At 50.9% G+C, this 25,714-nt stretch overlaps 1 protein-coding gene across 20 annotated transcripts in view; it reads left to right on the top strand.

The window, feature by feature from the left end:
• EXD3 (exonuclease 3'-5' domain containing 3) overlaps positions 1-25,714 on the top strand; it is a 298,384-nt gene that overhangs the window by 48,172 nt on the left and 224,498 nt on the right. For 19 of the 20 annotated variants that reach the window (XM_071817354.1, XM_071817355.1, XM_071817352.1 and 16 more), the window contains one exon: positions 19,760-19,873. In XM_071817354.1, coding sequence (XP_071673455.1) covers positions 19,760-19,873 — 114 coding nt within the window. Of the gene's footprint in view, positions 1-19,324; positions 19,392-19,759; positions 19,874-25,714 lie in introns of those variants that run through there. The other variant, XM_071817362.1, reaches the window with a different exon arrangement.

The following is a 25,714-nucleotide window of genomic DNA, read 5'->3' as shown; positions in this document are numbered from 1 at the left end:
GGACCGGGACAGGCGTCATCTCATCGCAGGGAGCCGGGGTGTCACCCCACTGTGTCTCCCGCTGCTCCCATGCGGGTGTGTGTGTCCCTGTGCTGCCCTCCCTGAGCACAGGAGGTGGTTTGGGGATGTGAGAAGGGTCTGGCCAGGCTGTGCCTGTGCCCCGTGGGAGGTGACGCTGCCAGAGCGCAGTCCCTGCCATGCTGGGGGCAGCACTGCTTGTGCCGCACACCAGTTTGGGTCCCCAGGAGCTCATCTGCAGGTGGGCTCAGCCCTGGGGCTGCGCTCTCAAACAGGTAAAACAGCCCCACATGCAAAAAAACAAACCAAACCCCACAAACAACACACAGACACAAAACAACAAACAAACCAACCCCACAAACAAACAAACCTCACAATAAGTTGAGGAGGAAGCTGATGGTCTTGTGGAGGAGATGGGTGGATTAGAAGGGGGGTGGTCAGTAGGTCAGAGAGGTTCTCCTGCCCCTCTGCTCTGCCCTGGGGAGACCACACCTGGAATATTGTGTCCAGTTGTGGCCCCTCAGTTCCAGAAGGACAGGGAACTGCTGGAGAGAGTCCAGCGCAGCCACCAAGATGCTGAAGGGAGTGGAGCATCTGCCGTGTGAGGAAAGGCTGAGGGAGCTGGGGCTCTGGAGCTGGACAAGAGGAGACTGAGGGGGGACTCATTCCTGGGGATCAATATGGAAAGGGGCAGTGTCAGGAGGATGGAGCCAGGCTCTTCTGGGTGACAACCAGTGACAGGACAAGGGGCAATGGGTGCAAACTGGAACACGGGAGGTTCCACTGAAATTTGAGAAGCAACTTCTTCCTGGTGAGGGTGTCAGAGCCTGGCCCAGGCTGCCCAGGGAGGTTGTGGAGTCTCCTTCTCTGCAGACATTCAAACCCGGCTGGACCCCTTCCTGTGGAACCTCAGCTGGGTGTTCCTGCTCCATGGGGGATTGCACTGGATGAGCTTTCCAGGGCCCTTCAACCCCTCACATTCTGGGATTCTGTGAAATGTTCTCCCCCAACTGCTGCTGGAGCCACAGCCCCTGTGTCTGTCAGTCTGTCTGTACGGACTTGTCTCACACTTAGCCCAGAAAACGTCTGTTTGGTGGTTGTTTCTATAAACACGAGACCCACGCAGGCTGCTGGTACCTGGGGAGCCTTTTCGCATGGGGCCCTTAGGACAAAGCGAGACTTGTTTGCTTTTGATGGTTGTGTCTGCTTAACCACATGGCTTTTAGTATAAATATAGTAGATAATGTATATGGCAGTTCAAGGAGAGGAAAATGCCTCTTGTTGAACCAAATTCTGTGGAAAATTAATTCTACCTTTTATTATTACAGCACAAAGATAAGCTGCTTGCATTTATATAATCCTGAGCATGTGTAATTTTAAGAAGTGGTACCTTCTTTCATAGGAAAAATGAACTTGCTGGGTCCAAGCAGATTTAATAGCTGAGATTGGAGGGTGCATGCAAGTCTGTTCAAAATCTGCTGTAATTTGACGTGAACTTTGATTTCCTGCCAACCTGAAAACGTGGGTCAGGAAAAACAGGTACTTGTTTCTACAACAACTGTTGGATTGCTGTGGTGTAACTTGCAGAAGTGTTCTCCTTTTTTTTTCAAGCAGATTTGCATTGATTTGTAGATCTTTAAATTTAGAAAGGCAAACCGGTGTCTCACTTCTTCCAGAAGTGCTTCGTTCTTTTCCCAACATGTGTTTGGAACTCCGAGTGCTCCCTCATTGGAGCAGGAGCGCGGCGCAGGCCGGTGCGGGGCGCTGTGCGTGCAGAGCGGAGCGGCTGCGCCGGCGCCGTTCCGCACCCTCCGCAGTGCCCCGGGTGCCGTGTGGCCTCGTTAACGTGGCTGCTCCAGGAACAGATCGAAAGCTACTGTTTTCGTGGATATTGTTTAAAACTCGGCTGCTGTGATGAGGTGGGGAGGGAAAAATGCAAAAAAGGGAGAGAGCAAGCAAAAGAGCCTTTAGGCCGATATTGCCAGTTGTTTTGTTACAGCTATGCAAATCTTTGCATATTTGCTAGGATAACATCATTTTGGCTTTGATATATTCCATTTGGGATGTCTTCTTTACACTTGCTGAGTTTAGCTTGGATTGAGATGAGAACTTGTTCAGATTTGAGCCTGGCTTTACAAAGCCTCTCTTGGTTAAAAATAGAGCAGACTTGCATGTTTTTTCCCTGCTGTGGCCTAGACGAGGTGCAAAAAGAAGCAGACGTTGGGCTGTACGTGCTGTGTCCTGGGTTTGACTCCGTCCTGAGCACAGGACTCGCTGCTCTCGTGTCTCCTGGAGCAGCTCTGAGCCAACTGGCAGCTCGGCCCAGGTGGGGCTGAGCGGGGTCGGACAGACGGACGCCTGGAAACCGCCAGAGCTCCTTGCTGGGGTCTGTGCCCTGCTGGTGGATCCCATGCTCTGGCTCTGTTACATCTGTGGATCTGTGGCGCAGTGGGGCTGTTTCATGAAAGGCTGAGAGAGCTGGGGTGTTCAGCTGGAGAAGAGAAGCTCCGGGGAGACCTTAGTGTGGCCTTTCTGGACTTCAAAGGGGCCGATAAGAAAGATGGGGACAGACTTTTGAGCAGGGCCTGTTGTGACAGGACAAGGGGTGATGGTTTTAAACTAAAGGAGGGAGATTCAGGCTGGACATGAGGAAGAAATTGTTGTCCCTGAGGGTGGTGAGAGCCTGGCCCAGGTTGGGCAGAGAGGTGGTGGATGAACCATCCCTGAGACATCCCAGGCCAGGCTGGACGGGGCTCTGAGCAACCTGAGCTGGTGAAGATGTCCCTGCTCATGGCAGGGGTGGCACTGGGGGAGCTGAGAAGGTCCCTTCAACACAAACCATTCTGTGGTTCTGTGATTTTATGGCGTTCACTCTCCATCTTAGCCAGAGCAGGGCTCTACATAAGCATTGAATATGTATGATATATGGGTTTGAGTATTTTGTAGAACAGCAGGAAAGAGGGTTTATCCTCCAAGTTGGGCTGTGATGGAGTGGAGTTGCTTGGGAGAAGAAAAAGTTGTCCTGCTTCTACTGAGTTTTTCATCCTCTGCTGTTTTCTACGTGAAATGGTCCTGTCAGGTACTGCCGGGGTTGGTTGTGAAGATTTTGATAATCTAGTATTTCTGACAATGCAACTGATGATGGATTAGTCTGCAGAGAGCCTTGAACTTTCTTTACGGCCAGAGGAAACGGCCTCAAGTTGCGCCAGGGGAGGTTGAGGTTGGATCTGGGAACAATTTCTTCCCCAAAGGGCTGTGGGGCATTGGAACAGGCTGCCCAGGGCAGTGCTGGAGTCACCGTCCCTGGAGGGTTGGACAGACGGACATGAGGTTCTCAGGACATGGGGCAGTGCCAGGGGTGGGTTATGGTTGGACTCAATGATCTTAGATGTCTTTTCCAACCTAAACAATTCTATGATTCTATTATTTTGATGGGCACTGAAAGGTTTTCACATTTGGGTATTATTCAGCCTTCTCTTCCCACTGCTCCCCACCCCCTTCCTACAGAAACACCACATTTCCTCCTTAGTCAAACCAGCAGATACACATGGATCTCCCAGTCTGAAATGAAACGGTGGTTATCGCCATTTACGGTCGGTGAAGCCACGTGTGGCCATTGCCACCGTTCTGGAGGAGAGGACAGTGTGTCCCAGCCCATGTCCCCAGGGCTCGGGGAGGGACACCTGGGACGGAGCGAGGGTGCCCGCCCAGCCTGCTCTCTGCTGCTCTCCTGGGAGCAACAGTTCTGCAAAATCTGCGTGTTTTAAAAGTGAGTCATTTTGGTTTCAGGCTGCTGCATTTGAATTCAGCATTTCAATACTGGGCAGTCTGAATTTCCTATGGAAAATAAGTCCAGATTGCTGCTGGTGGTAGAAGCAGGAAAGTGGGAACTTGGATGGAGAAGAGCTGGGCCAGGCTCTGGTCACGGTGACGTCTGCGGGGCAGGGGGCCCGCGTGGCTCTGTGTGACAGGGTGGCTGGGGCACTTCCCCCAAAATCTGCTGTGGAGGGGACATCCCTGCGGTGGGAACACAGCGAGGGGACCCTGCGGGAACACTGTCCTCGTTTCACAGATGAACGTAGTCACCCTGTCTACTAATTCCTGTTAATCGTGACATTTCCACACAGCGAGTGACCCCGAGATGGGCAGGAGATCAGCCCTGCACGCGGCGCTTTGTGAGGCCATAGCGGCGATGAACAGCTTGAGCTGCTGTGCCGGTGCAGGTGGGCGGTCAGCCCCGCCGCAGCTGATCAGAGCTGCACCGTTTGCAGGCTCTTTCTTCGCTGGGACCGAAGTTAAAAGAGCGTTCTGGAAATGCCTTCGTTTTAGCATCTTTTGCCGTTTGTAGATCAATATAGTTTTAATTGCCAATTCTACCCAGGAATCGCTTCTTTTTCCCCTCCTAATTGTTCGCTCAGCCCTTCGGAGGCCTGGGGACTCTTTAATGGCCCAGTATCAGCTTGATTGCTGCTGGATGTGAGGCGTCATTGTCCTGAGCTTGGCTTGGGATGCTGCGTGCCGCGCTGCATCCCCAGCTGGTCAGGAGAGCCCAGGGAGGAGAAAGGGAGAAAGGCAGATTATCCCGTTATGTTTACAGGGCATCGGTCACACCAACAATGACTGTCCGCTTTGACAAGAGGATTGTTTAATTAGTTAAGGGGTTGATAAAGGGATGACTGAACACGCGGGGCTCTGAAGGCATCTGCCTTTTCGTACAGCAGGCACGTCCCGCAGCGCGCTCGGCTGCTCCCCGAGGGGCCAGAGCTCGGCTCCGAGTCCCAGAGCTGCTCTCTGTGAGCCTATTGAACTGAGATTCTGTTATCTGAGAAACTAAATTACAGCTTATCTGCCTGTGAACTGGTTCTGAGCCTTCAGGAAGAATCAGGAGATGCAGGTTATACTTGGAAAGACATATTTTTAATGTGTTCTGGTATCCTCGCTTCTCTGATGTTTGTAGCTTTTCCCTTGTTCCTTTTTCCTTAGTTTTAATCGGTGACAAGCATTGCCACGTTAGATTCTCTCCAACAGACTCTGAACCGGACCAGAATGAGAAGCTGTGTAAAGAGAGTATTAATTATGCAGAAGTAAAAGGGTTATTAATTTTGCATAGGCAAGTGGGTGTGAAACAGTGGAATTGGAAATGATGCCTGTGGCAGTGGCCTTGAGTGCAGCATTAAATTGGCTGTGCCTTGCTTCTGAATTTGACCATAAAATCCCACTTGAAATACAGAAATAATAAATAGAGAGCGAATTCAAGCAGTGTATGTGCTCTATTCTGTGTATCTCCTCAAAACCAGGGAGTATACAGAAATAAAACCAACAGCAAAGTGTTCCATCTTAGCCATGAAGTTTAACACATTTACTGTCCTACTGCACTTCCAGTGCTTTGCCTGGTTTTAAATTGGTGTCTACCTTTGTAAACTAATACTGACAAATAATGCTGTGTAATACAAGATAATGTTGTAGCAAATAAGACTTTTTTTTAATGGAAGCTACCTAGAATTGTTCTGTTGCTGTGTTGTGCTCTTAAGCCAACACTTAGAAGCTGCTTATTTCTTAATGTTGAGTGTTGGCTTTGAGTTTTGAGCCTCCTGTCTTTTTTTCTTGGAGGCTTTTCATTCTTTGTAGTGTTTTGTCGCCACAGAACAAATACTTTGAATCTATCGGAGTGTGTGTTGTTAGACGTTCAATCCCAGCCAGAGCTGGTGTGTGTGGAGCATTTCAAATTCACGGGGGGTCGTGCATGGGGACGGGGACAAACCCCCGCTGCGCTGCGGTTCTCGGTGTGGCGCTTCCCGCTGGCTGGCGGGTGACCGCGGGCGGCCGTGCTGCGTCAGCTCCTTCCTCCCCGGCCGCGCACACGAAGTGTCCGGCAGCCGGGCGGCGGGGTCACGGCGATAAAGCTGATTTCAGCGTAGGGCAGAAACGCCTCCGGCTCTGATACTGGTGTTTATTTTCACAGTGTTCCTTTCTTTAAAACAGCTGGGCTGTGAGTTTGCCCCAACCCTCAAGAAAAGGAGCTGTAGCTGCCTTTCTTCAGATGAATGGAGGTGTACAAACATCGCTGCAGCTCAGGGCTCCAAAGATCTGATGTGGGTGCAGCCACTGTGGCTCTTGGAGCCTCTTTCTGCTCATTCCTGTAACCCCGGCCCAGGGTTTGATGCCCTGTGTTGCAGGACAGCGATGCATTTACAACTGGCACTGCTGCCTGCAGGTCCCACAGATGTTTGTGGAGTCCCATGTTAGTGCCTCACTCTCCAAATTTCCGTTATACCTTCCTAAGGGATGCACAGTGCTCTGAAAGATGTTTTCCTCCCAATAAATAGCAAGCAGCCTCAGTTATCGTCAATGAAGCGATTTACCCCAGGTTGCAGTATAAGCTGGGGAATGAGCTATTAGAGAGCAGTGTAGGGGAAAGGGACCTGGGGGTCCTGGGGACAGCAGGGTGACCATGAGCCAGCACTGGGCCCTTGTGGCCAGGAAGCCAATGGTACCTGGGGTGGGTTAGAAGGGGGTGGTCAGTAGGTCAGAGAGGTTCTCCTGCCCCTCTGCTCTGCCCTGGGGAGACCACACCTGGAATATTGTGTCCAGTTGTGGCCCCTCAGCTCCAGAAGGACAGGGAACTGCTGGAGAGAGTCCAGCGCAGCCACCAAGATGCTGAAGGGAGTGGAGCATCTGCCGTGTGAGGAAAGGCTGAGGGAGCTGGGGCTCTGGAGCTGGAGAAGAGGACACTGAGGGGTGACCTCATTCATATTTACAGATATATAAAGGGTGAGTGTCAGGAGGATGGAGCCAGGCTCTTCTCGGTGACAACCAATGATAGGACAAGGGGCAGTGGGTTCAAGCTGGAACACAGGAGGTTCCACTGAAAGAGGAGAAGCAACTTGTTGGGGGTGAGGGTGGCAGAGCCTGGCCCAGGCTGCCCAGGGAGGTTGTGGAGTCTCCTTCTCTGCAGACATTCAAACCCGCCTGGACCCCTTCCTGTGGAACCTCAGCTGGGTGTTCCTGCTCCATGGGGGGATTGCACCGGGTGAGCTTTCCAGGTCCCTTCAACCCCTCACATTCTGAGATTCTGTGATTTCCCCTCCTGCTGCACCTGTGTGGCTCTGGTTCAGGTCACCGTTGGCCCAGGCTGTTGCTTTCTTCCTGTTTTCCACAAACTCTGAGGCTAAAGGAGGTGACAGAAGTGCCCTGGAAGAACTTCAGGTCCAAGATCTCATCGGCACAGGATGCCGCTTCGTGTTTTCATACCAGTGAAGATTGAGTTTCTCTTCACTAGGAGCTGTGGCCAACTTCACCACCCACACTTTCGACAAAGGGTATTGTTTCAACATTTGAAGTGATTAATAATTTTTGAGGAGGTTGCAATTTTCCATTTTCAGCATGATTTCCTTTCTGTGTCCCAGAAAGCCCTGGGGAAGCGGAGGGGCCGGGCAGGAGCGCTGGGTGCGCAGGTTTACCTGCCTGGGGGAGCATTGCAGTTCTTCCCGAAGTGCGTTGTGTCCGTCCAACCCTGTTTGAGAGCAAAGTCAGCGGGTTCCCCAGCTTGCAGCGAACATCCTCGCTGGGGCAGGGAATCCCGCTTCCCACAGGACGTGTTTTTTGCTGAATTTTTAAATATTTACAGGGATGTGTTGTGAAATGCTGCACCTTGGGCAGTCCCTCTGCTGTTGCACTTTGCAGCACTGCTCTATTGTAGGTTGTCTTCGTTTTTAAGCAAATAATATTTTCCTTAAGTGCCATCAGGCTGTGAGAAATCACCTCTCCGATAATGAGTTAAAATAACAACTTTCCTGCACCTTATTTCCATTGTTAGCCTGATAGAAGTGCTTGGAGAGAGATCGCAGGAGCCCACGGTTACACACAGCTTTGAGAAACTGAACTGCACTTCTGCAAACGATGCAGCCGGTTCATTTCTGAATCCAAAGGTACCTCAGGCAAGACAAGGGACACATGGGGCAGCTACAAGCAGTGGTGTTCCCTATCATAGAACCATAGAATGTCCTGAGCTGGAAGGACCCACACGGATCATCGGTTCCAACTGCTGTCCCTGCACAGGACACCCCACAGGTCACCCCGTGTGTCTGAGGACGCTGTCCAGTCTCTTGTTGAACACTGTCAGGTTGGGCTGTGGCACCTCCCTGGGAGCCTGTTCAGTGTCCAGCACCTCTGGGGGAAGAACCTTTTCCTCATGTCCCACTGACCCCCCTGGCACATCTTCTGTCGTTCCCTGGGCTCTGTCACTGTCACAGAGAAGAGCTCAGCCCTGCCCCTCCTGCTCCTGCTGAGGAACCTGCAGCCCATGGGCTCTGCCCTCAGTCTGCTCTGCTCCAGCTGAGCAAACCCAGGGACTGCAGCCGCTGCTCATCCGGCTTCCCCTCCAACCCTTCCCCAACTCGCTGTCCCTCCTCTGGACACCCTCCAGCAGCTTTATCTCCTTTTCTCCTGTGTCCCCAGCCCTGCACACAGTGAATGCTGCAGGTGAGGCCGAGCAGAGCAGAGCAGAGCGGGACGATCCCCTCCTGCCCGGCTGGCCGTGCTGTGCTGGGTGCACCGGGACACGGGGCCCTCTTGGCTCCAGGGACACTGGTGGCTCATGTTCAACTTGCTAATTTGGATAAGAGTGTGCAGCACCCTCATGTTTAAATGAGCCACTGAAAGCAGGTGTCCCACAGCATCGCCAGCAGTATGGCAGCGGTGCCGGCTGAACTGGCGATGCCAAAGGAGAAGTCGTGGTTCCCTTTCAGTTCACTTTTCAGACCCTGCAGTTTCTGGTTCGCCAGGCCTTGCGGGAGAGCGCTGCAGGGCCAGATCTCTCTCCAGCGGTGACTTTGATCAAGTGTGGACTTGTGCGTGCGCTGTGTTGGAGCGGTGCAGATGCACGGCGTCTCGATGGAGCTGTCGTGCTGCCCTGTGAGCAAGTGAATGAGATGATAACATCCCAAAGCAGACATGGCATTTCATGTTGAAACGAAAAGGGAAAGAATCTCAGCCTTGCCAGCGGTTGCCCACAGCTTTGCTGGTTCACTTTGAATTTGTTGCCAGTTGCTCAGATGCCGAATCATTTGGCAGATGTAAATCAGGTATTCCTGCCCATGCCTGAAGGAGAATAATATGTTGGTTCTAACATTTGTATTATTTTATGGGTCGATTCATCATTGCTTAAAGGTCTTTCAAAAGGTGGTTAAAACTATGCATAAACTGTAGTACTTTCTCAAAAATTAGGCCATGATTATTGCAACCCAGAGCTGCAACTAATAAATCATAGTGAGAAAAACACATGCCTTTCAGGTTCATAATATTCTTTATGGATGCGTAGCAGTCCAAAAGCTGGCTAATAATACAGCGCTTTTTCTGAACTTCTTCTGGAGATAATGGTAGAGGCTTCTGTAGCCATGGCCGTGTCCTGCTCTGGGCAGGCAGTTTGTGACGGTCTGAGTCGCTGCTCAACGTGCTGCTTGAAATTAACCCCAGCCTTTGACCTTGGGCACCCTGTGGTGAGACTGTGACCTGGCTGGCGGGTGGTGATCCCAGAGGAGGCTGGACGGGAAACCATTGCTTGTTGATGATAAGAACCAAGGGGTGATGAGAAGGTTATTGAAGACCCATCTTCCAGTAATATGGAAAGCCCTGGCTCACTGCCCCGCGGTTTCAGGAGCGGTGTCTCGGTGCCAGCCCTCCAGGAGAGCTGCAAGCACAGAACCTCAGCTTCAAAACTCTCCTTGTTCTGGACAAGAGCGTCTCTCACAAACTTGATGATAGGTTGATGTCCCATGTGAAAGCCATTTATGCCACCCAAGAGGACCTTGTTAATCCCCGTGATGGCCTCATCCCTGCATTCCAAGCCTGCTGTCTGAGGAACACCTTCTCTAAGCTTATTCAGGAGATGAAGGGTGAGGAAGAAATCTCCTCAAAGGAATTTTGAAAGCAGTTTGTTATCAGGTATGGTGTAGGTAACGCTTGGGAAGAGATCAAAATTCAGCACACGGTGTGTGGTGAATAATGTGACTCGATGTAGTTCTGTGTGAGATTTGCCGCTATCCCTGCACTCCAGGAGGACGTTGTTTCTCGTGCTGTGGGTGCAAGCACAAGGAAGTCTACAAGGAGAACATGGTGGAGTTGCTGGCTTCATGCTCTAAAAGCTCAACAAAGACTTAATTGACTTTGATGAGCAGCTTTAATTGACCTTGATGTCATCTGGTGATGACAGTGCAAATGCAACTTGGTCAGAAGTGACCAGTGAGAGCCGGTACCCTGGGGGGATCTGGGCGCCAGTCCCTTCGGTGCCAGCAGGTGAGGGTGTTCAGGACAGGTCTTCTCAGGGAGCGGGAACCAAGGCCACCAGGGCCTTGTAAGGTTTGATCTTGTCGTAAAGAGATCTACTGGTCAAAGTCTCAAGGCAGTCATTGGTCATCCCTTAACTTATATTTCAAGTAGCAGTTGGGATCTTCAGCCACAGCAAAGTCTCCTCCAGCTTTTCAGTCCTGACCAGGTTTGTCAGTCAGGCTCTGGTTGCCGCAGCTCCTGTGTCACCCTGCGTTCCTGCCTCCCTGCCACCTTCTGTCACAGCGTTACCGGAGAGGACGTTCCCTGAAGGAGATGGCAGCACCCACAGGCAATGATGTGGGTAAAGGAGAAACAGAAATAAGAGGCAAAACTTGCTACAACAGGCAGCTTCTTGTTGACGAGGTGTGTCAGGTCTCAGGTGAGAAAAACCTGTGAAGAAAATCTAGGTCAAGCCTGATGAGATGACTTGGGAATTAAAATACCAATAGTTTGTGGGACTCCTGGACTGTGAAAATGTTTAGGAGGTGGAATCGCTGTGCCCTTGGGAGACGGCGAAGGAGCCCGGCCGGGAATGGAGCTGGCGGAGCCGCTGTGACCGAGGACGGATGACAAAGAGCTGCGGACAGCGGGGTCTGGGGGGTTTGCAGACGACAGCGATCGCGGAGGAAACGTCGATTTGGGAGGAAATCCTTGGATCGTTCTGCTTGGGCTCTGATAGTGTTTAGACACGGTCTGGAGTGAAAGGAATCTCGGAGAAACCAACACTGCAAAGTTTCGGCTCCTTTGTGTGAACGGAAGGGAGATCAGCAAGGGAAGCAGATCCAGGTGAAGAAGATGTACTGGATTGCTGCAATTTCTCCTCCATCCTGTAAAAGCTTTTGCTTTAGCGTTGGGTCTGCAACTAGAGCTATTCGAGCAAAGGTCTCAGAAGAAAAACTCCAACACTTTTTATGTAAAAAAAGTGATTTTGTCAAAGCCAAGCTCTGATCCCTCCCCGTGTCCCTCCTCCTGTGGCTGCCGGGATCCTGAACATCGCGTTGGCCGGCCTGGGACTTTGCTTGAGCTCCGTCAGCCAGGAAGGGATTGTTTCTACTGCACTTTTACCAAGAGAATTGCACTTGAAAGCTTTGTAGTGTAGATGTGACTGGAGAGTCTCTCTTGGTGACCCCTTGGGAGCAACCCCCGAATTGGGGCATTGGGCAGGAGGTGGGAGTTGAGCTCCCGTTCCCGCACACGTCGATGATGGGGGCGTGGGTGCGTCAGACTGCAGGAGGACACTGAATGCATTAAAAGAAAATAAAGAAAATGAATAGGTTTATGTAAGATGATGAAGCTTCCAGCAACCCAGGAGAAAACGTTCAGGCACTTTCTGTCGCAGAGCACCGGACGGGTGGTGGTGCCGGGTCCTCAACAGCGGGGCCTGAACTCGACACCAGAGTGCTGGGGTGCAGGAAAAGTGCCTGGAGGAGTCAAAGCGAAACAGCCCGGGCTCTGTTTTGGGAAGGGGGCAGTCGCGTACTGAGTCTGCAGTGGTGGTGTGCTTACGAAATGGACACAAAGCTATTCTAGGAGTGGAAATACAACAAAGTAGACTTTCTTTTATTATTACTTGAGGGACATCTCAAGAGATACTGAATTGTCAGCATTTGAAATATTTACACTGCATCTCCTACAAAGAAGGATTTGCGTGTTACTATTGCAATCACCTTGATTATTTAGTCTCCTGACTTTTTAAAGTTGTTTGTTTTTTTTTAATATCATAGTGGTTTTCAGTAGTGGCCAACAAATTGGAATTTGTAAAATGTGCACACCCTGACCTGTTTTCCTGTTTGCTGAGAACTTTGATTCTGATTTAAATTCTGCATTGCATATTTCCAAAGCTTCCTCAGTTTTGTTAAGGGACTGGTTTGGAGGTGGAATGATGCTTTGGGATTCTTTCTGCTTAAGTGGAGATTCTTCGGTAGGTTAAGAACAACCTGCATGTGGCCCAGGCTGCCCAGGGAGGTTGTGGAGTCTCCTTCTCTGCAGCCATTCAAACCCGCCTGGACCCCTTCCTGTGGAACCTCAGCTGGGTGTTCCTGCTCCATGGGGGGATTGCACTGGATGAGCTTTCCAGGGCCCTTCAACCCCTCACATTCTGGAATTCTGTGTTTGAAAGAGCGTTTAGTGTGAGTTTGCTCAGAGGGCAGCTGGCTTTGGGTTACCCGGCGTGTGCTGTCGAGCAGGACTTGTTCTTCTGGCCTTTCCTTCACACAAATAAAAAACAAAAAGCAGAAAAATGTAGACAGTGGCAAGGCTGAAAATCAGTCTCTAGAGTGAACACATCTCATGTTAGGTTTCCATTTGACTGTTGGCTTATACAGAATATTCTATGATCTTGGTGCTCATTGTTCCCCGGGGATCTCCCAGTGCAGCACAGGGGGGCCGGGATGGGTGGCGTTAGTGACGGGGTGAAGCAAACCCCTTCGCTTCTGCTGTCTGGGTGGCACTGTCACCTCCACACACCTCTGTGTCCCATGGTGGGAGACACCCTGCTCTGGACACGCTGCAGGATTGGTGCTGGGTACGTGACAACGGTGCGTGTGGTCATGTCTCTATGGGTGCCGGGTGGCACCGGAGGAGGGGGAGGCACGGACACCCTGCCCAGAACAGGGACACGGAGGGGACACAACGCTACAGGTGCTGGGTGAGAGGGGTGGGGACCGCTGGGGGAATCAGGGATCAAAACTGGAAGGGTTCACACAGTTCCCTTCCAGGGGTGACACCTGATCAGGAACATGGTGCTTTGGATCATTGCCCTTTTCATTCTGCAAATGGCCTTTGCAGCTTAGGTCACCTCCAGGTACAGACGTCTTCAGAAAGAAGGAAGAGAGTAGATGCTGCATGGGGGTTGTTGATAGTTGGAAAGGATGAGGGTTTAGGTAACAGCAGAGGCAGGAGCATGGGGCACCATCCTTTACCTGGAGTGCCAGTTACTGCAGCAAACCAAGGGGGAGGAGGGCATTAGTATAATTTTATGGAAATATGTGGCCAAAAATATAAGAGAAAATAAATTTAAAGTTAAGAAATGTTCATGTAGAAGAGGTGTGGGTTTTGTTAGCAGAGCATGGCCCTTCCAGCCTGAAACCCCTGGGCATCCCCGGACTGTGGGTGGCCAGGTCGGGGTGATTTGTCAGCAGAGGGTGCCAGAGACCAGCAAACTTGCTCTTTCAGCCTCCAACGGGAAAAGCCAAGTGTGAACCCCAGCACCTTGTGTTCTGGAGCTGGCACCCCTTCCTGGGGCTGCGGTGGGCGAGAGAACCACCTGGGACACAGGAAACACCCGCACAGCCTGGCCCAGCGGCTTCAGCTGTGCCGCTCGTTTCCAGCGTGGGTTTCCCAAGAGACCGAAGGCACTTGGTGTGTAAGAAGAGCAAGACGAGCAGGGAGAGCTTGGTCTGTGGAGTGGTCCCTGTTCACACTGCTGAGAACGGGGTTCACACGTGCTCACAAGGTGGAGGGGGGTAAGGAAAGGGAGCGATCGGCAGCCGTCGCCTCACGCGGGATGTGCAGGCGAGTTGGTACCTGCGAGCTGCCGGCCTCTGGGTGGGAGTGGAGATTTGCAGGTGCTGAGGGTCTGGGAGCCCCAGAAGCCGCCGGGACGGGCAGGGTGCTCGCAGGAGCCTGCTGCTGCTTCCTCTCCGTGCAGTGAGCCTGTCTTAGCTGCTCTGCTGCCTTCAGCTCCCCGGCCCGCAGGCAGCAAACTGTCTCCCGAGGAACTCTGGGCAGTGCGGGGATACTTAGCAATCATGCAAACTATTTATTTTGTGCTACCCATCCGTGGCTCTTCAGATCTACAAGAAGGGCAAATGTTATTCTTCCCAAGTGCCCCAATAGGCAAATACCCGGTGTGTCCCTGGGCTCCCTTCCCCTGACTCATTCGTGCCCGGGCAGTCACCGTGTCCCTGCAGCTCTGGGGCAGCGGTTGCTGAAGCATCACATTTAAAGGTCTTCCTGGGCTTGCAGAAACTGAAGTCCAAGCTGTGATTTTTTTATTTGTTTTTTCTAATTCTTCTTTTTTTCCTCCTTTGGGAAGGAGGACTCGGCTCACTGCAAGGCGTCCTGTTAGATTTTCCCTGCCCACCCCTGGAATAACCCTCCTTGCTGCAAACGCAATGGAGCGGGTCGTTGCATTGAGCTCAGTCGGATGCTGCTGGTGAAGTGTTTATCCTGGCTGGGAGGGATGCGGTGACCCAGCCGTTTGAAGTCGCTGCTTTAATAATAGAGGGTCAGCTCCGCTGTCAGGAGTAAAATACACAGAACTGCGCTGCTGGCCTCCGGTTTGCACCGTCAGCTCCAGGTTGGGAAAGGCTGGGTGTGAACTTCTTGCTTCCAAATGTTGCTCCACATGGCTGGTACCCGCGGACGAGGATTGTTTCTTCCTCGGTATCCTGTCGATGCTGACGATGCGCTGGAGGCTCTGTGTGTGCAGGAGGACACGTTCCTGGGGATACGGGGCTTTCTCCATGGCCTCAGGTTTTATTTATCCCCTTGGTGTCACAACAATTTGCTTATTGGTGTTAGGAACTTGGACAGGAACTTCCCGTAAGAGAGATGCTTGGCAAGCCAGCGGGCTTCACCGCGCTGAGGGCACAGCCATGATGGACCGGCGGACTTCGAGAGACATCTGTTGATATTTTGTCAGCTGCTTTCTAGTTTTAATTCAGAACTACTGAGGTGGCGGGCGTACGCCAGGACCGCGCAGCTCTGCCGCTTCACACTGTGTTTGTTCTGGTTTGAGCCTTCAGCACTTCCAGCGGATCTTATTGTCATAATAACGGTATGAAATGACTCAATGGCTCCCATAAATGATCAGATATCATTAATAATTTAGTAAAAATTCCTTTAGACCAAAGCGGAAAAAGGGGAGACTTCCTTAGAATGAGCTCAGATGAAATGAATGGATGCAGCAGGTGTGTTTAGCGGCAGGTCTGGTCCTGCCTGTCCCATGGCCCCGAAGCGCGTGCTGTGCCTGCAGGGCCTGCCCGGCGGCTTCTGCTGCCTCTGTTTTCTTTTTTTTTTAATTATTTTTAATTTTTTTAGCTGGACTCAGTGCTTTTTTGCTATACCCTTACCACAGAGAAGTTGCTGTTTCTGTGTAGTTAAAGATTTATGTGATAACGAAGAGGTGGATCTGCTGTTTGCATTTCAGGCTGGGGGATGAAGAGGCCACACGCCTCTTTTTCCCTCTTTGAAGTCATAGAATCATAGAATAGAATGATAGAATCATTTTGGTTGGAGGATCATCGAGTCCAACCATAACCCAACCCCAACACTACCCCATGTCCCTGAGAACCTCATCTAAACACCTTTTAAACCCCTCCAGGGCTGGTGACTCCAGCACTGCCCTGGGCAGCCTGTTCCAATGCCCCACAGCCCTTTGGGGAAGAATTTTACAGGCTTCTGCGATTGCTCGTAAATGGGCTGGGGATGTGGGGAGCGTGGGACACGCTGAAGCCTGAGGTGCCGTAACTGGAGCAGGGATGTGGGCGGTGCAGCTTAGCTTGTGCGTTATGAGAAATGAAGTGTTGCGTTTGTGGCTGATGGCAACCTAAAAGCCAAATCTGCCCCCAGGGCTGCTGAACTGGGTTTAAGTACCGGTCCAAATCTGTAAAAGTCAATGAAAATACCCTCAGGGTCTTCAGATGTTGGTTTTGTTTGGGCTTCTAGGACCCCAGCTCCTTCACCTGTACTCCTGACTCTTTTCTATGTCTGCAAAGGGATGTGTGATGCTGGATCTTTTGCAGGGTCTGCCTGTATGTTCTGTAACAACAAAGCAATAAAAGGCAGGTTGCAAAAATGTCAGATGGGCTTAAAAATCACAGGATGGAGAAGACAACAAATAAACATTGCTTCCTAGTATTCGTCATCTTGTTTCTGAAGCTTTAAGTTGCTCTCACTTTACATTTTCAGGTCTTTTTCCATAGCCAAGCAGAATAGAAGCCTGCTTTTTTGTTTTGCTGACAATTTCTAAGGAAAACTTTATCTGGGCTTTCAGGAAAGCAGCAGCTGTGGCTGGGCTGGAGACACCGGCACAGGAGTCGACCCCACAGAGAGACTGACTGTGGGGGCTCAGGAGTCTCCTGTGGGCTCCAGCCCATAATGGCCCTGAACTGGGATCGCTCCAAGGAAACCAGTGGCCTCCAGTTCCCCGTCTGGTGGTGGCCGTGGCCTCAGCTGGCCCTGAGGAAGCGACCGTGGATGCTGTTTAGATGACAAAGCAAAGCTCCCCTGTCCGCCTCGGTGACACTGCACCCCGGGGCAGTTACGAGGGGTCAGACATCTACTGGACGTTCATCCTTTTTGCTGCAGACCATGTGTGTTGTTCAGAATGACGGGATACAATCATGAACTCATTTTGCTTAAATATGAAGCAAAGCATGAGTCCCCAAGTCACGAGCTCAGTGCCCCCACCTGCTCTGGGGAGAGAGAAACCCGAAGTCTTTAGAGAAGCAGTTTGGCAGCTCTTTGCAGGAGCTTTTTTGTTTAGCTGTTCCATGCTGGGTTTCCATGTGGGGAATGCTCTGAACCAAGCAGAACACATCCGTAACAGTAATTACCTTCTAACGCGCCGTTATTCACCACTCTAAACTGATCACAACATCCCTCAGGACTGAAGATGGGGAGTTTCGTTCTTCCTCTGACTTAGACCTAAGTGGGGCTGACCTAATAGGAAAAAACCACAAGCTTGATCCTAGCTACAAAGATAGCAGGCAGGCAATGAGAGAACAGGCTGTTGAGTGAAGAACAGTTGAATCACATTTAATATGAATTCCTAAATTACTCCCGTGTGATGTAAAAAAGCAAGACTTGGGGGTTTCTAGGTACTGTCAAGGTTGAAAGAAGCCTTGAGCAGAAATTGTGAGGGTTTTGTACTGTTCGAAGGAATGGCAGTAGTGCCACAAAGTGTCTTCTGGCAAGAAGCTTCACTTTGGGAAATGATTGCCGGTGATGTGAAAAACTTCCAAGTGGTGCAGAACAAAACTGGGACAGGTGTTGGGCAGCGAGCGGCGATTCCTGGTGGGGTGCAGGACGGGAACAGACCGGGGAGCCTGGTGGTTTCTCTGGGACTCTCAGGCTTTACTCCTGGTCCTGAGGTTTGGCTGCCTTCAACTGTGAGCATCCCAAAGGGCAGGAGTCTTCTAAAAGACAGTCTGCAAGCATTTAAGACAGTCTTCAAGCAAACGAGCTGGGTTGGAGGGGACCTCTGCAGATCGCACACCCAGCCCCGAGCTCTGAGCGGGGTCGGTTGGAGCAGGTTGCTCAGGACCGTGACCTGTTGGGGTGGAGATGCTCCAGCCTCTCTGGACAGCCTGGAACTGAGGGGCCACAACTGGACACAATATTCCAGGTGTGGTCTCCCCAGGGCAGAGCAGAGGGGCAGGAGAACCTCTCTGACCTACTGACCACCCCCTTCTAACCCACCCCAGGTACCATTGGCCTTCCTGGCCACAAGGGCCCAGTGCTGGCTCATGGTCACCCTGCTGTCCCCAGGACCCCCAGGTCCCTTTCCCCTACACTGCTCTCCAACAGCTCATTCCCCAACTTATACTGAGCAACCAGAGGAGCTGGTGGTGGGGAACAGAAGCTCACAGGTGAACACAGGTGAACAGTCTGGGGTGGCTGCCCCCAGACCAGGCTCCTCGGGGGCTGCTGTGTCCTGTGGGGACACAGGCCTGTCCCCAGCTGTCCCCCTGCCCTAGGCTCTGCTCTCGAGGCAGCAAGTCCTGTCTGTGTGTCCATCCACAGCTGCTCCAGATCCATGAACCTGGGAGGCTGCAATGGAGGGTTTGGTTCCCTGCCCCGCAGCAGCCGATGCTGCCGGTTACTGGGGGTGTCCCATGGGATCAACCTGGAAACCCAGTGCTTGCCGGTGGGGAAATTCTGCTCCTTTGCCCAGCTGCCGAGGGGAGCCACATTCTTCAGAGTCCTGGACCATGAACTGGCCGGTTCAGAGTTGTGTCCTCGAACAGGTCACAGACGAATTACAAGGATTACAACCTTTTTTGTTTTGTAAGAGGCCAATGAGGTGAACTGTGTTTGGGTTAAAATATATTTGTTCCACTTTTGGTATTTTCCCCCAGCTCTGCTTTTTTTCTCTTTTTCCTTTTCCTTTTCCTTTTCCTTTTCCTTTTCCTTTTCCTTTTCCTTTTCCTTTTTCTTTTCCTTTTCCTTTTCCTTTTCCTTTTCCTTTTCCTTTTTCCTTTTTCCTTTTTCCTTTCTTCTCTTCTATTTCTCTTTTCTCATTTCTCATTTCTTGTTTCTCTTTTCTATTTTCTCTTTTCTCTTTTTTAATTCTCTTTTTCTTTCTTTCTCTTTCTCTTTCTCCTTCTCTTTATTATTTTTCCTTTTACTTCGTTTTTCTTTTTCTTCTTTTTCTTCTTTTTCTTCTTTTTCTTCTTTTTCTTCTTTTTCTTCTTTTCTCTTCTCATTTATCTTCTTTTTCATCTTTTTCTTACTATCATCATTTTTCTTCTTTCTTCTTCTTCTTCTTCCTCTTCTTCCTCTTTTTCTTTCCCTTTGCTAAAGACCTCAAAGCAAGCGAATGCCCTTTGCTAGTACAGCACGCTGAGGCTCATCCTGACCCTCCAGTTGCCATAGAGCAGCTGTTTGCACTGAGCGGGGCTGGATGCTCCAGGTGACCCTCGTGGTGCCTGGAAGAGCAGAAACCTCTCGCTCCCCCAGTGACACAAACCCCCTGCTGACAACAACCCCGACACACTGGTGTTTCCCTTCAGCCCGTCGGACAGTGGCTTAAATCACTTGTTGTTCTTGCTGCTCCGTTTGTGTTTTTCTCAGCGCTCGTGTTCAGCACGCTCGGGGTGAGAGCTCTCGCGGGGGAATTTCCGTCCTGCTCAACGAGCCCGCGCTGTGATTCAGCAGGAAGGATGTGGTGGTTGGGATCTGGGAGACATGGGTTCTGCTCCCAACCGCACCGCAGGCGAGATGTGCTGAGGGGAAGGGTGAGCAAACAAAGAGGAGGAGCTGTTCAGCCACAGTGAATACATCCTGTACGGGGATGTTTGACCAGCTTGGAAGTTAGATAGGTCTGTTCATTTGTTCGGTTAAACAAGTAAACAGCGTCAGAGACTCCTGTTTGTGCAGTTCGACAGCTGATCTTGACCTGGTCCAGGAATGCAGATGTTTTAACTATGTGTTGTTTTAACCTGCATGAGATTTCAGATGCCTCTTCTTAGCGTTTCTTGGTTGACTTAATTCAGCAATTCACCATTCGGTTCTCTGCTCTTCAGGCAGTGTATTATACCATGACTTCTGTGCTAAGCTGTATGTGCACACAGTTTCCCCACTGTCTTGCTTAGATTCAAAGGCAACAGACCCCACACAAGATATTCCCTTTGTCACACAGGGTGAAGTTCGTACAGTTTCACAGTAACACGACGTTTCTTCTTTTCAGAAGGAAGCGCTTGTGCTGCCAGCTCAGATCTGCAGACCCCTCAGCTCAGCACCCTGACCTGGTGCCACCTTTGGGGGATGAATCAGGACAGTGACTCAAGTGATCAGCCCACGGGTGAGTTTTCTGCTTGTCCAAGTGTTTGCTTGTCTTCTGTTCGTTCCACGTGATTTACTTGCTCCTTAGTGCTATCGGAGGAGAATGTTGAGTCACATATACAGCAAAACCTGTGAATTCAGTGCTAAAGTGCATGCCATGAAGGTTATTGGATCTTTGAGGTCTTCTGATCCACATCCAGCCTTCTCAGAATTGTATTCCAGGTTGAGAACGCCTATAGCAGTTGCTTTTATAACTTCCCACCAGTTCAGAAGAACACATGATTTTTATTACTGTGTGTTACACAACTCATTCAGACCTTATCCGTCATTTAGTTTGCTTATTAATTGCTTTTGTAATTGCTTTGCCCTATAAAGTAAGACCTGTGAAAGATGCTCACACGTACCATTGTCATGTATGTCCCATGAAGTTTCCGTGTCAGGATCCTTGCCGGAGAGATTGAACGGACAGCAGTTTGTCACTTACTCTAGCTCAGTCCTGCAGTAAATTTCCTCTCCTCTTGCATCCCCATCTTTGGTTATTGGAATTCAGTACCATCCCATGCTTCTGGCAGGTTCTGCAGTGAGAAGGGCCTGGGAGACGCGTACGCCAGGAGCCCTGAGGGCCTCCCAGGCTCCTGCTCCGCTCTGGGCTGTTTCGATGTGTGAAGGGACGCTCCTCGCTCTGACGTGGGGGCTGGTTTGTGACAGTTCCCATTGTTCCCCGCTCTTTGTGAATGGGTGAGGTCTTTTTGTCCGATTCCTTTTTCAGAAGCAGAGACTGTTCTGAGAACTCTCTGCTCACAGGTTTGGGATTTTCCTTTCGGTGTCGAGAGATCCGAGAATTTATTCTTGCCTTTATCAGACTCTTTTGGGCAAACTCATCCAGACACTGTCAGCCCCAGGGCATTTCTGGGACATCCCCGTGGTGGGACTGAGGTTGAGGTTCTGTCCTGGTTTTGTTAAAAACAAGTTTCTCTTTCAGTGAATGTGCCTGTCAGCTAAAGCTTCATATGAGCTGCATTTTCCTGGAGAACAGATCCATGTTTTGGTGAACACAGCAATGGATGTGAGGTTATTGATAAGGACAGAGTCACATCTCACGAGAGGGGCAACGAGAAACAGGTGACCAGAAACTGACCAACGGAGTCTAACATCCCATTCACGTGAATACTTCATATGAAAGTGGGAGAGCACGAGGATCCCGGCCCTTATGGCAACATTAGGAGAGGACCTTGCTGGTCGTCCCTGCGAACTGAGGCCAGTGACAGACTGAATCCAGCTCCGGTTGCTGCAGGGTCCAGTCCAGGACTTCGGGTGCTGGCTCTGCAGTTGCTGAGACTTTCCAGATTGGTTTTGTATTTTTTGTATTATTTTCTCTATTTTATCAGTGGCATCAGTAAAACATCTTTAATTTTTCCAGCTCTCTTCTCTCTGTCCTTCTTTCCCTCCTGATCGCCTGTGCTGCGTGGCAAGGAGGAGAGGGGCTTAACAATACATCTGCCAGGGTTTTATTGTCACCCCACATTCAAAACCCTCGACAGGTTCTGAACACCCGCCTACACCAACGGTGCTCCCGTTGTCTGTGGGTTTGACTCTGGGAGTTCAAGAATGGAAAATTTGATGGAAATTCCTGTGGTAGCGTGGAATATCTGTTCTGTGAAGCTCTGCACGTGTTTTTATTGCTGTGAGCAGGTGATGATTACCGGTCAGGTTGTCATGCAGGTTCATGGGTCATCCAGAAAAGGACCTTTGGAAAAAGGCATTTGAGGGAAGTCTCTGTAAAACAAACCGTCCTGGGTGCTCATGAGGAACGTGTGGATCGCAGAGTCAGCACATTCACAGGTTGCTCGTTGCAGCGTTATTTTTTGTAGGGGTAATAAACATCACACTTTGAGTTTCGGCCCACTCTCTGAAACAGGCTCAGGAATGCAGACGTCCGGAGGGACACATTTCACACCTTCTGTTGAAGTGCTTAGTCCTGGTTACTCTTGGAGTCAAGACTGGTTAGGCAGGTGTGATCCAGTGCAGATTTGTACCTCGGCGGAAGACGGGGACCTTCAGCTTTGGGCCTCCTTGTGTTCAGCTCCCAGCACCAGCCCTCTGCAGCCACTCATGTTTTACATTGTTGGTTCATTTCATTATCAAAGTGTCGCTACCCCTGTAGCTATACTTAGAGAGGAAGGATATTATAATCTTGTGAAAGATTAACATGTTTTTACTGTAATCCAGCTGGAAGGGGAGCACTTTTCTCAGGGCGAGAGGCAGCCAAGGTTTCTCCCGTTCCGTCCCCCCGTGTATGCAGGAAGGAAGTGCTGGCCGGGCCGCGCGGCTTCCTGCCGCCTGGGGAGCGCCTTCCAGACACAGCTGCCCCACCACCCATCACCCGCCCGGCCGGGCAGCCCCGGCGGCGCAGCGGGAAGAGCGCTCGGCTCGCGTGGACACCGCGGCGGCAGCAAACCCCCGCATTGGGCTGCACATGTGTCTGAGAGCAGGTTGCTGAGGGCTTTCTTCCTTTAATAATCAAGCGTCTCAGTAATGGAAATTCTCCTTTAGAAGAAGCAGGTTAACCAAGAATAAAAGGGGAAAAAGAGGGAAAAATAAATTTGAGAAAAAACGTCTTCCTGGTGAGGGTGGCAGAGCCTGGCCCAGGCTGCCCAGGGAGGTTGTGGAGTCTCCTTCTCTGCAGACATTCAAACCCGCCTGGACCCCTTCCTGTGGAACCTCAGCTGGGTGTTCCTGCTCCATGGGGGATTGCACTGGATGAGCTTTCCAGGGCCCTTCAACCCCTGACATTCCGGGATTGTGTGGAAAGGGCTGATGTTTAGTAACGAAGCTCCCGCGCTGACGGGTTGTGGAGTTGGGCCAAGGGAAGGACCAGGGATGCTCTCTGGTCCAGAATCACAGAATCATTTCAGTTGGAAGAGACCCTCAAGATCATTGAGTCCAAGCACAACCCACCCCTGGCACTGCCCGTGTCCCCAGCTCCGTGTGTGGCTGCGGGAGGACACAGGATCACAGAATCAATCACAGGACGGCCGGTGTGTGTCCCGAGGGCCGGGTTCGGGTTGGTGTGCGGGCAGAGCAGTGGGGAGCCCAGCGCCCCCTGTGCTGCCCCAGAGAAGGAGGAAATGGATAAAGTGGAGGCCTCACCTTGGAATGAATCATCATTTTCCAAGGAAAGGCTCAGAACTGAGCTGTCATCTTTTTCTTGTATTGCTGGTTTTGAGAGGTGAATTACAGTATTTAGCTCATATTGTCAGATCTGTCTGCTCTGTAACCTTTTTTAACCATTCCTTAAAACAACTATTAGGGGGTTTTGTTTGGTATGGGGGGTTTTATTTGTTTGTTTGGTTGGTTTGGTTTTGTTTGTTTGTATGGCTTTAGCATTCCATGTTTGGTTCTGATAGCAAAAGCCTGCAAAGCTGTTGAAAGATGATGAACGATCACTGAAACACCTCTCAGGTTCGCTGTATAATCCCATTGTACAAATGGATATTATGACAGGATATCAAGAGTCTAACTTGATGGAGAATCAACTTTTCAGTACTTGAGGCTTCATTTTCTTTACCCTTGGGGTGGGGGAGGGGCTGGAAGGCCAGTGCAGCGCCCCAGCGGCCGTGGCGCGTCCTCGGTGCACAGGGCGCTGCCCGCGGGGATCCTGTCTGAGGCCACAGGGCCCAGCCGGGCGCGCCAGCCCCCGGGCTCGTGTGGAACTGAACCACGTCCCCGACTCGTCTGTTTGGGTCAGGGAAGGTTTTGGAGTAAAATTCAAGTCACAGTCCAGCTTTAGGGTAAATTACACTGTGAGCAACTGCTGAAATTTCAGGGTAAGAAAATAATATTTAGTGGGGTGGCATTTTTGCTGAGTTAACTGGCACTACAGGATTCCTTCGGCTGTTCCTCTGACTTTGCTCTCTGAAAAGCGGAACTGTCAGTAATTTCTGCAGCGTGACTGTTTGCAAGGAGCCCAGTGTACTCAGTGTCAAATTAGTATTTATTTAGGGTTGCGTTTTGATGAAGTTGGGGTGAAACTGGACGATCAGCGTCTAGGATTAAAGAAAGAGTGTGTTGGTTTAATGGTAAGGGTTTTAGGCTATAGTTGTGGAAACTTTCTGAAAGCAAATTGTGTACTACTGAAATCATAGAATCACTTAGGTTGGAAAAGACCTGTAGGATCTCTGAGTCCGACTGTAAATCCAACAGTGCCAGGGCCACGCTAAACCACATCCCTAAAAACTCAGACGCTCTGACCCCACACACATAGTGGCCGATGTGGTGGTTGTATCGTAACACATCTTCCAGTGCAGTTCTTGCTTGTTATACTTTTAATCATGTAAAACACCGTGTGTAGCTCTTAATGGTCTTGATAAGGAGAAGCTCCCAGCTCGGTGCTGCTGGCCCGCACAGCCCCTGGTCTGCCCGGCCACATCGGCCTTTCTGGGCTTATCTCATCCCTTTCCATTGGCCTTTGGGCTCGCAGCAGGCGTGGGGTGGGGAGTGAGCTCCTAAATGCTTTTACAATACTCTGTGGGACAGGTATTATGTTTTATTTAAGGTCTCTATAGAATGCAGTATTATGGATTCCTCGTTTGTAATCTGAAGGCATTTCTGAAATGTTAACAGTTCTATTTAAGTCTACCAGAAATGAAGGTAAAATGTACTGGGGGAGGGGAGGATAATAAACCAAAAACCCATCAGGGCAGTGGCCTCCAGCTGGGAGAAGTCAGGAAGTCAGGTTTCCCCGCTGGTCAGGCTGGAGGTAACCGCTGCCAGTTGAGGTGTCAACTCTACAAGAGCAAAAGCAAAACCCAGCAGCCCAGTTTCAGGTCCTGCGGTGGAGCTGAAGTCCCCGGGGGGTTTGTGGCACTGGGCAGTCCCATCTCCCTGTTCTGTAAAGAATTCATATTTCCCTTTGTGAAGCTCTTGACTGTGCATGGGAAAGCGCTCACAATAACAAGATGCAAAACTTCTTAATTTCCTTTTAGACAATAATTTATTGGCTCTTTGCTTGTCCCGGCCATCCTGTTTGGAGGAAGAAGACGTCGCTCTAATGAGCAGCAGGTGCAGTTCTGCTCAGTTCCTACATGCACTGGTCTCTTACTCATTTTGTTAGTCTAATTCCGCGCTGTGACAGTGGCAGGGTAAACAGAGGGACTGAGCTGTGGTTGTTGAAGTGTCCCTTCGGAGGACAGGAGTGCCCGCTCAGAATGCACCTCCCGCACGCTCTGGTGGCAGCAGCACAGTGGGGTTTGCTGAGCCCAGGGAGCAAAGGCTGCGCTGGGAGAAGCTGCGGGCGCAGGGGGGTTTGTTGGGAGAGGCTGTGGCTGGGAGGACGGGTGGTTCTCAAAGAAGTGAAGGCAGGCAGGGACTTGCGAGCCCTTCTGACGGTGCTGGTGGCTGTCGCGGTGCACAGCTCGAGGGACGGCGAGTCGAAGTCTCCAAGAAGTCGAAGAAACAGGCTTGTGATAACACATGCTGCTTGCCCAGGGACACGAAAACAGTGTGACTGCGAAGAATTATGTGGTCATACAACAGGAACTGGTCAATAACCAAGAAGTTTTCCATGAATTTCCTGCTGGTCTCTACATTGCTCCTGGTAAAAAGGGATGGAGTATAAGAGTTGTTTCCTCTCACTCTGGTTCTTTCACTTGCATCTGGTGATGACAAGGGTCAGGCTAAATCCAACACTCCCAAACAACCTTCACAAGCAAGGTCCAGGTAGCAAACATTGGAAGAAGACATTGCCTCGTGGTGCCTGGTACCGCGCAGCACCCTGAGAGAGAACAGGCTGTGCTGGCTGCTCCGTTCCTGCCCCACAGCCCTGAACCCCAGTCAGACCATGGAATCATAGAATGTCCTG

The sequence above is a fragment of the Patagioenas fasciata genome, chromosome 20 (assembly GCF_037038585.1).
Source record: "Patagioenas fasciata isolate bPatFas1 chromosome 20, bPatFas1.hap1, whole genome shotgun sequence".
In the NCBI taxonomy this organism is placed as follows: Eukaryota; Metazoa; Chordata; class Aves; order Columbiformes; family Columbidae; genus Patagioenas; species Patagioenas fasciata.
The sequence above is the reverse complement of the archived record's forward strand: the minus strand, read 5'-3'. Positions and strand labels throughout refer to the sequence as shown.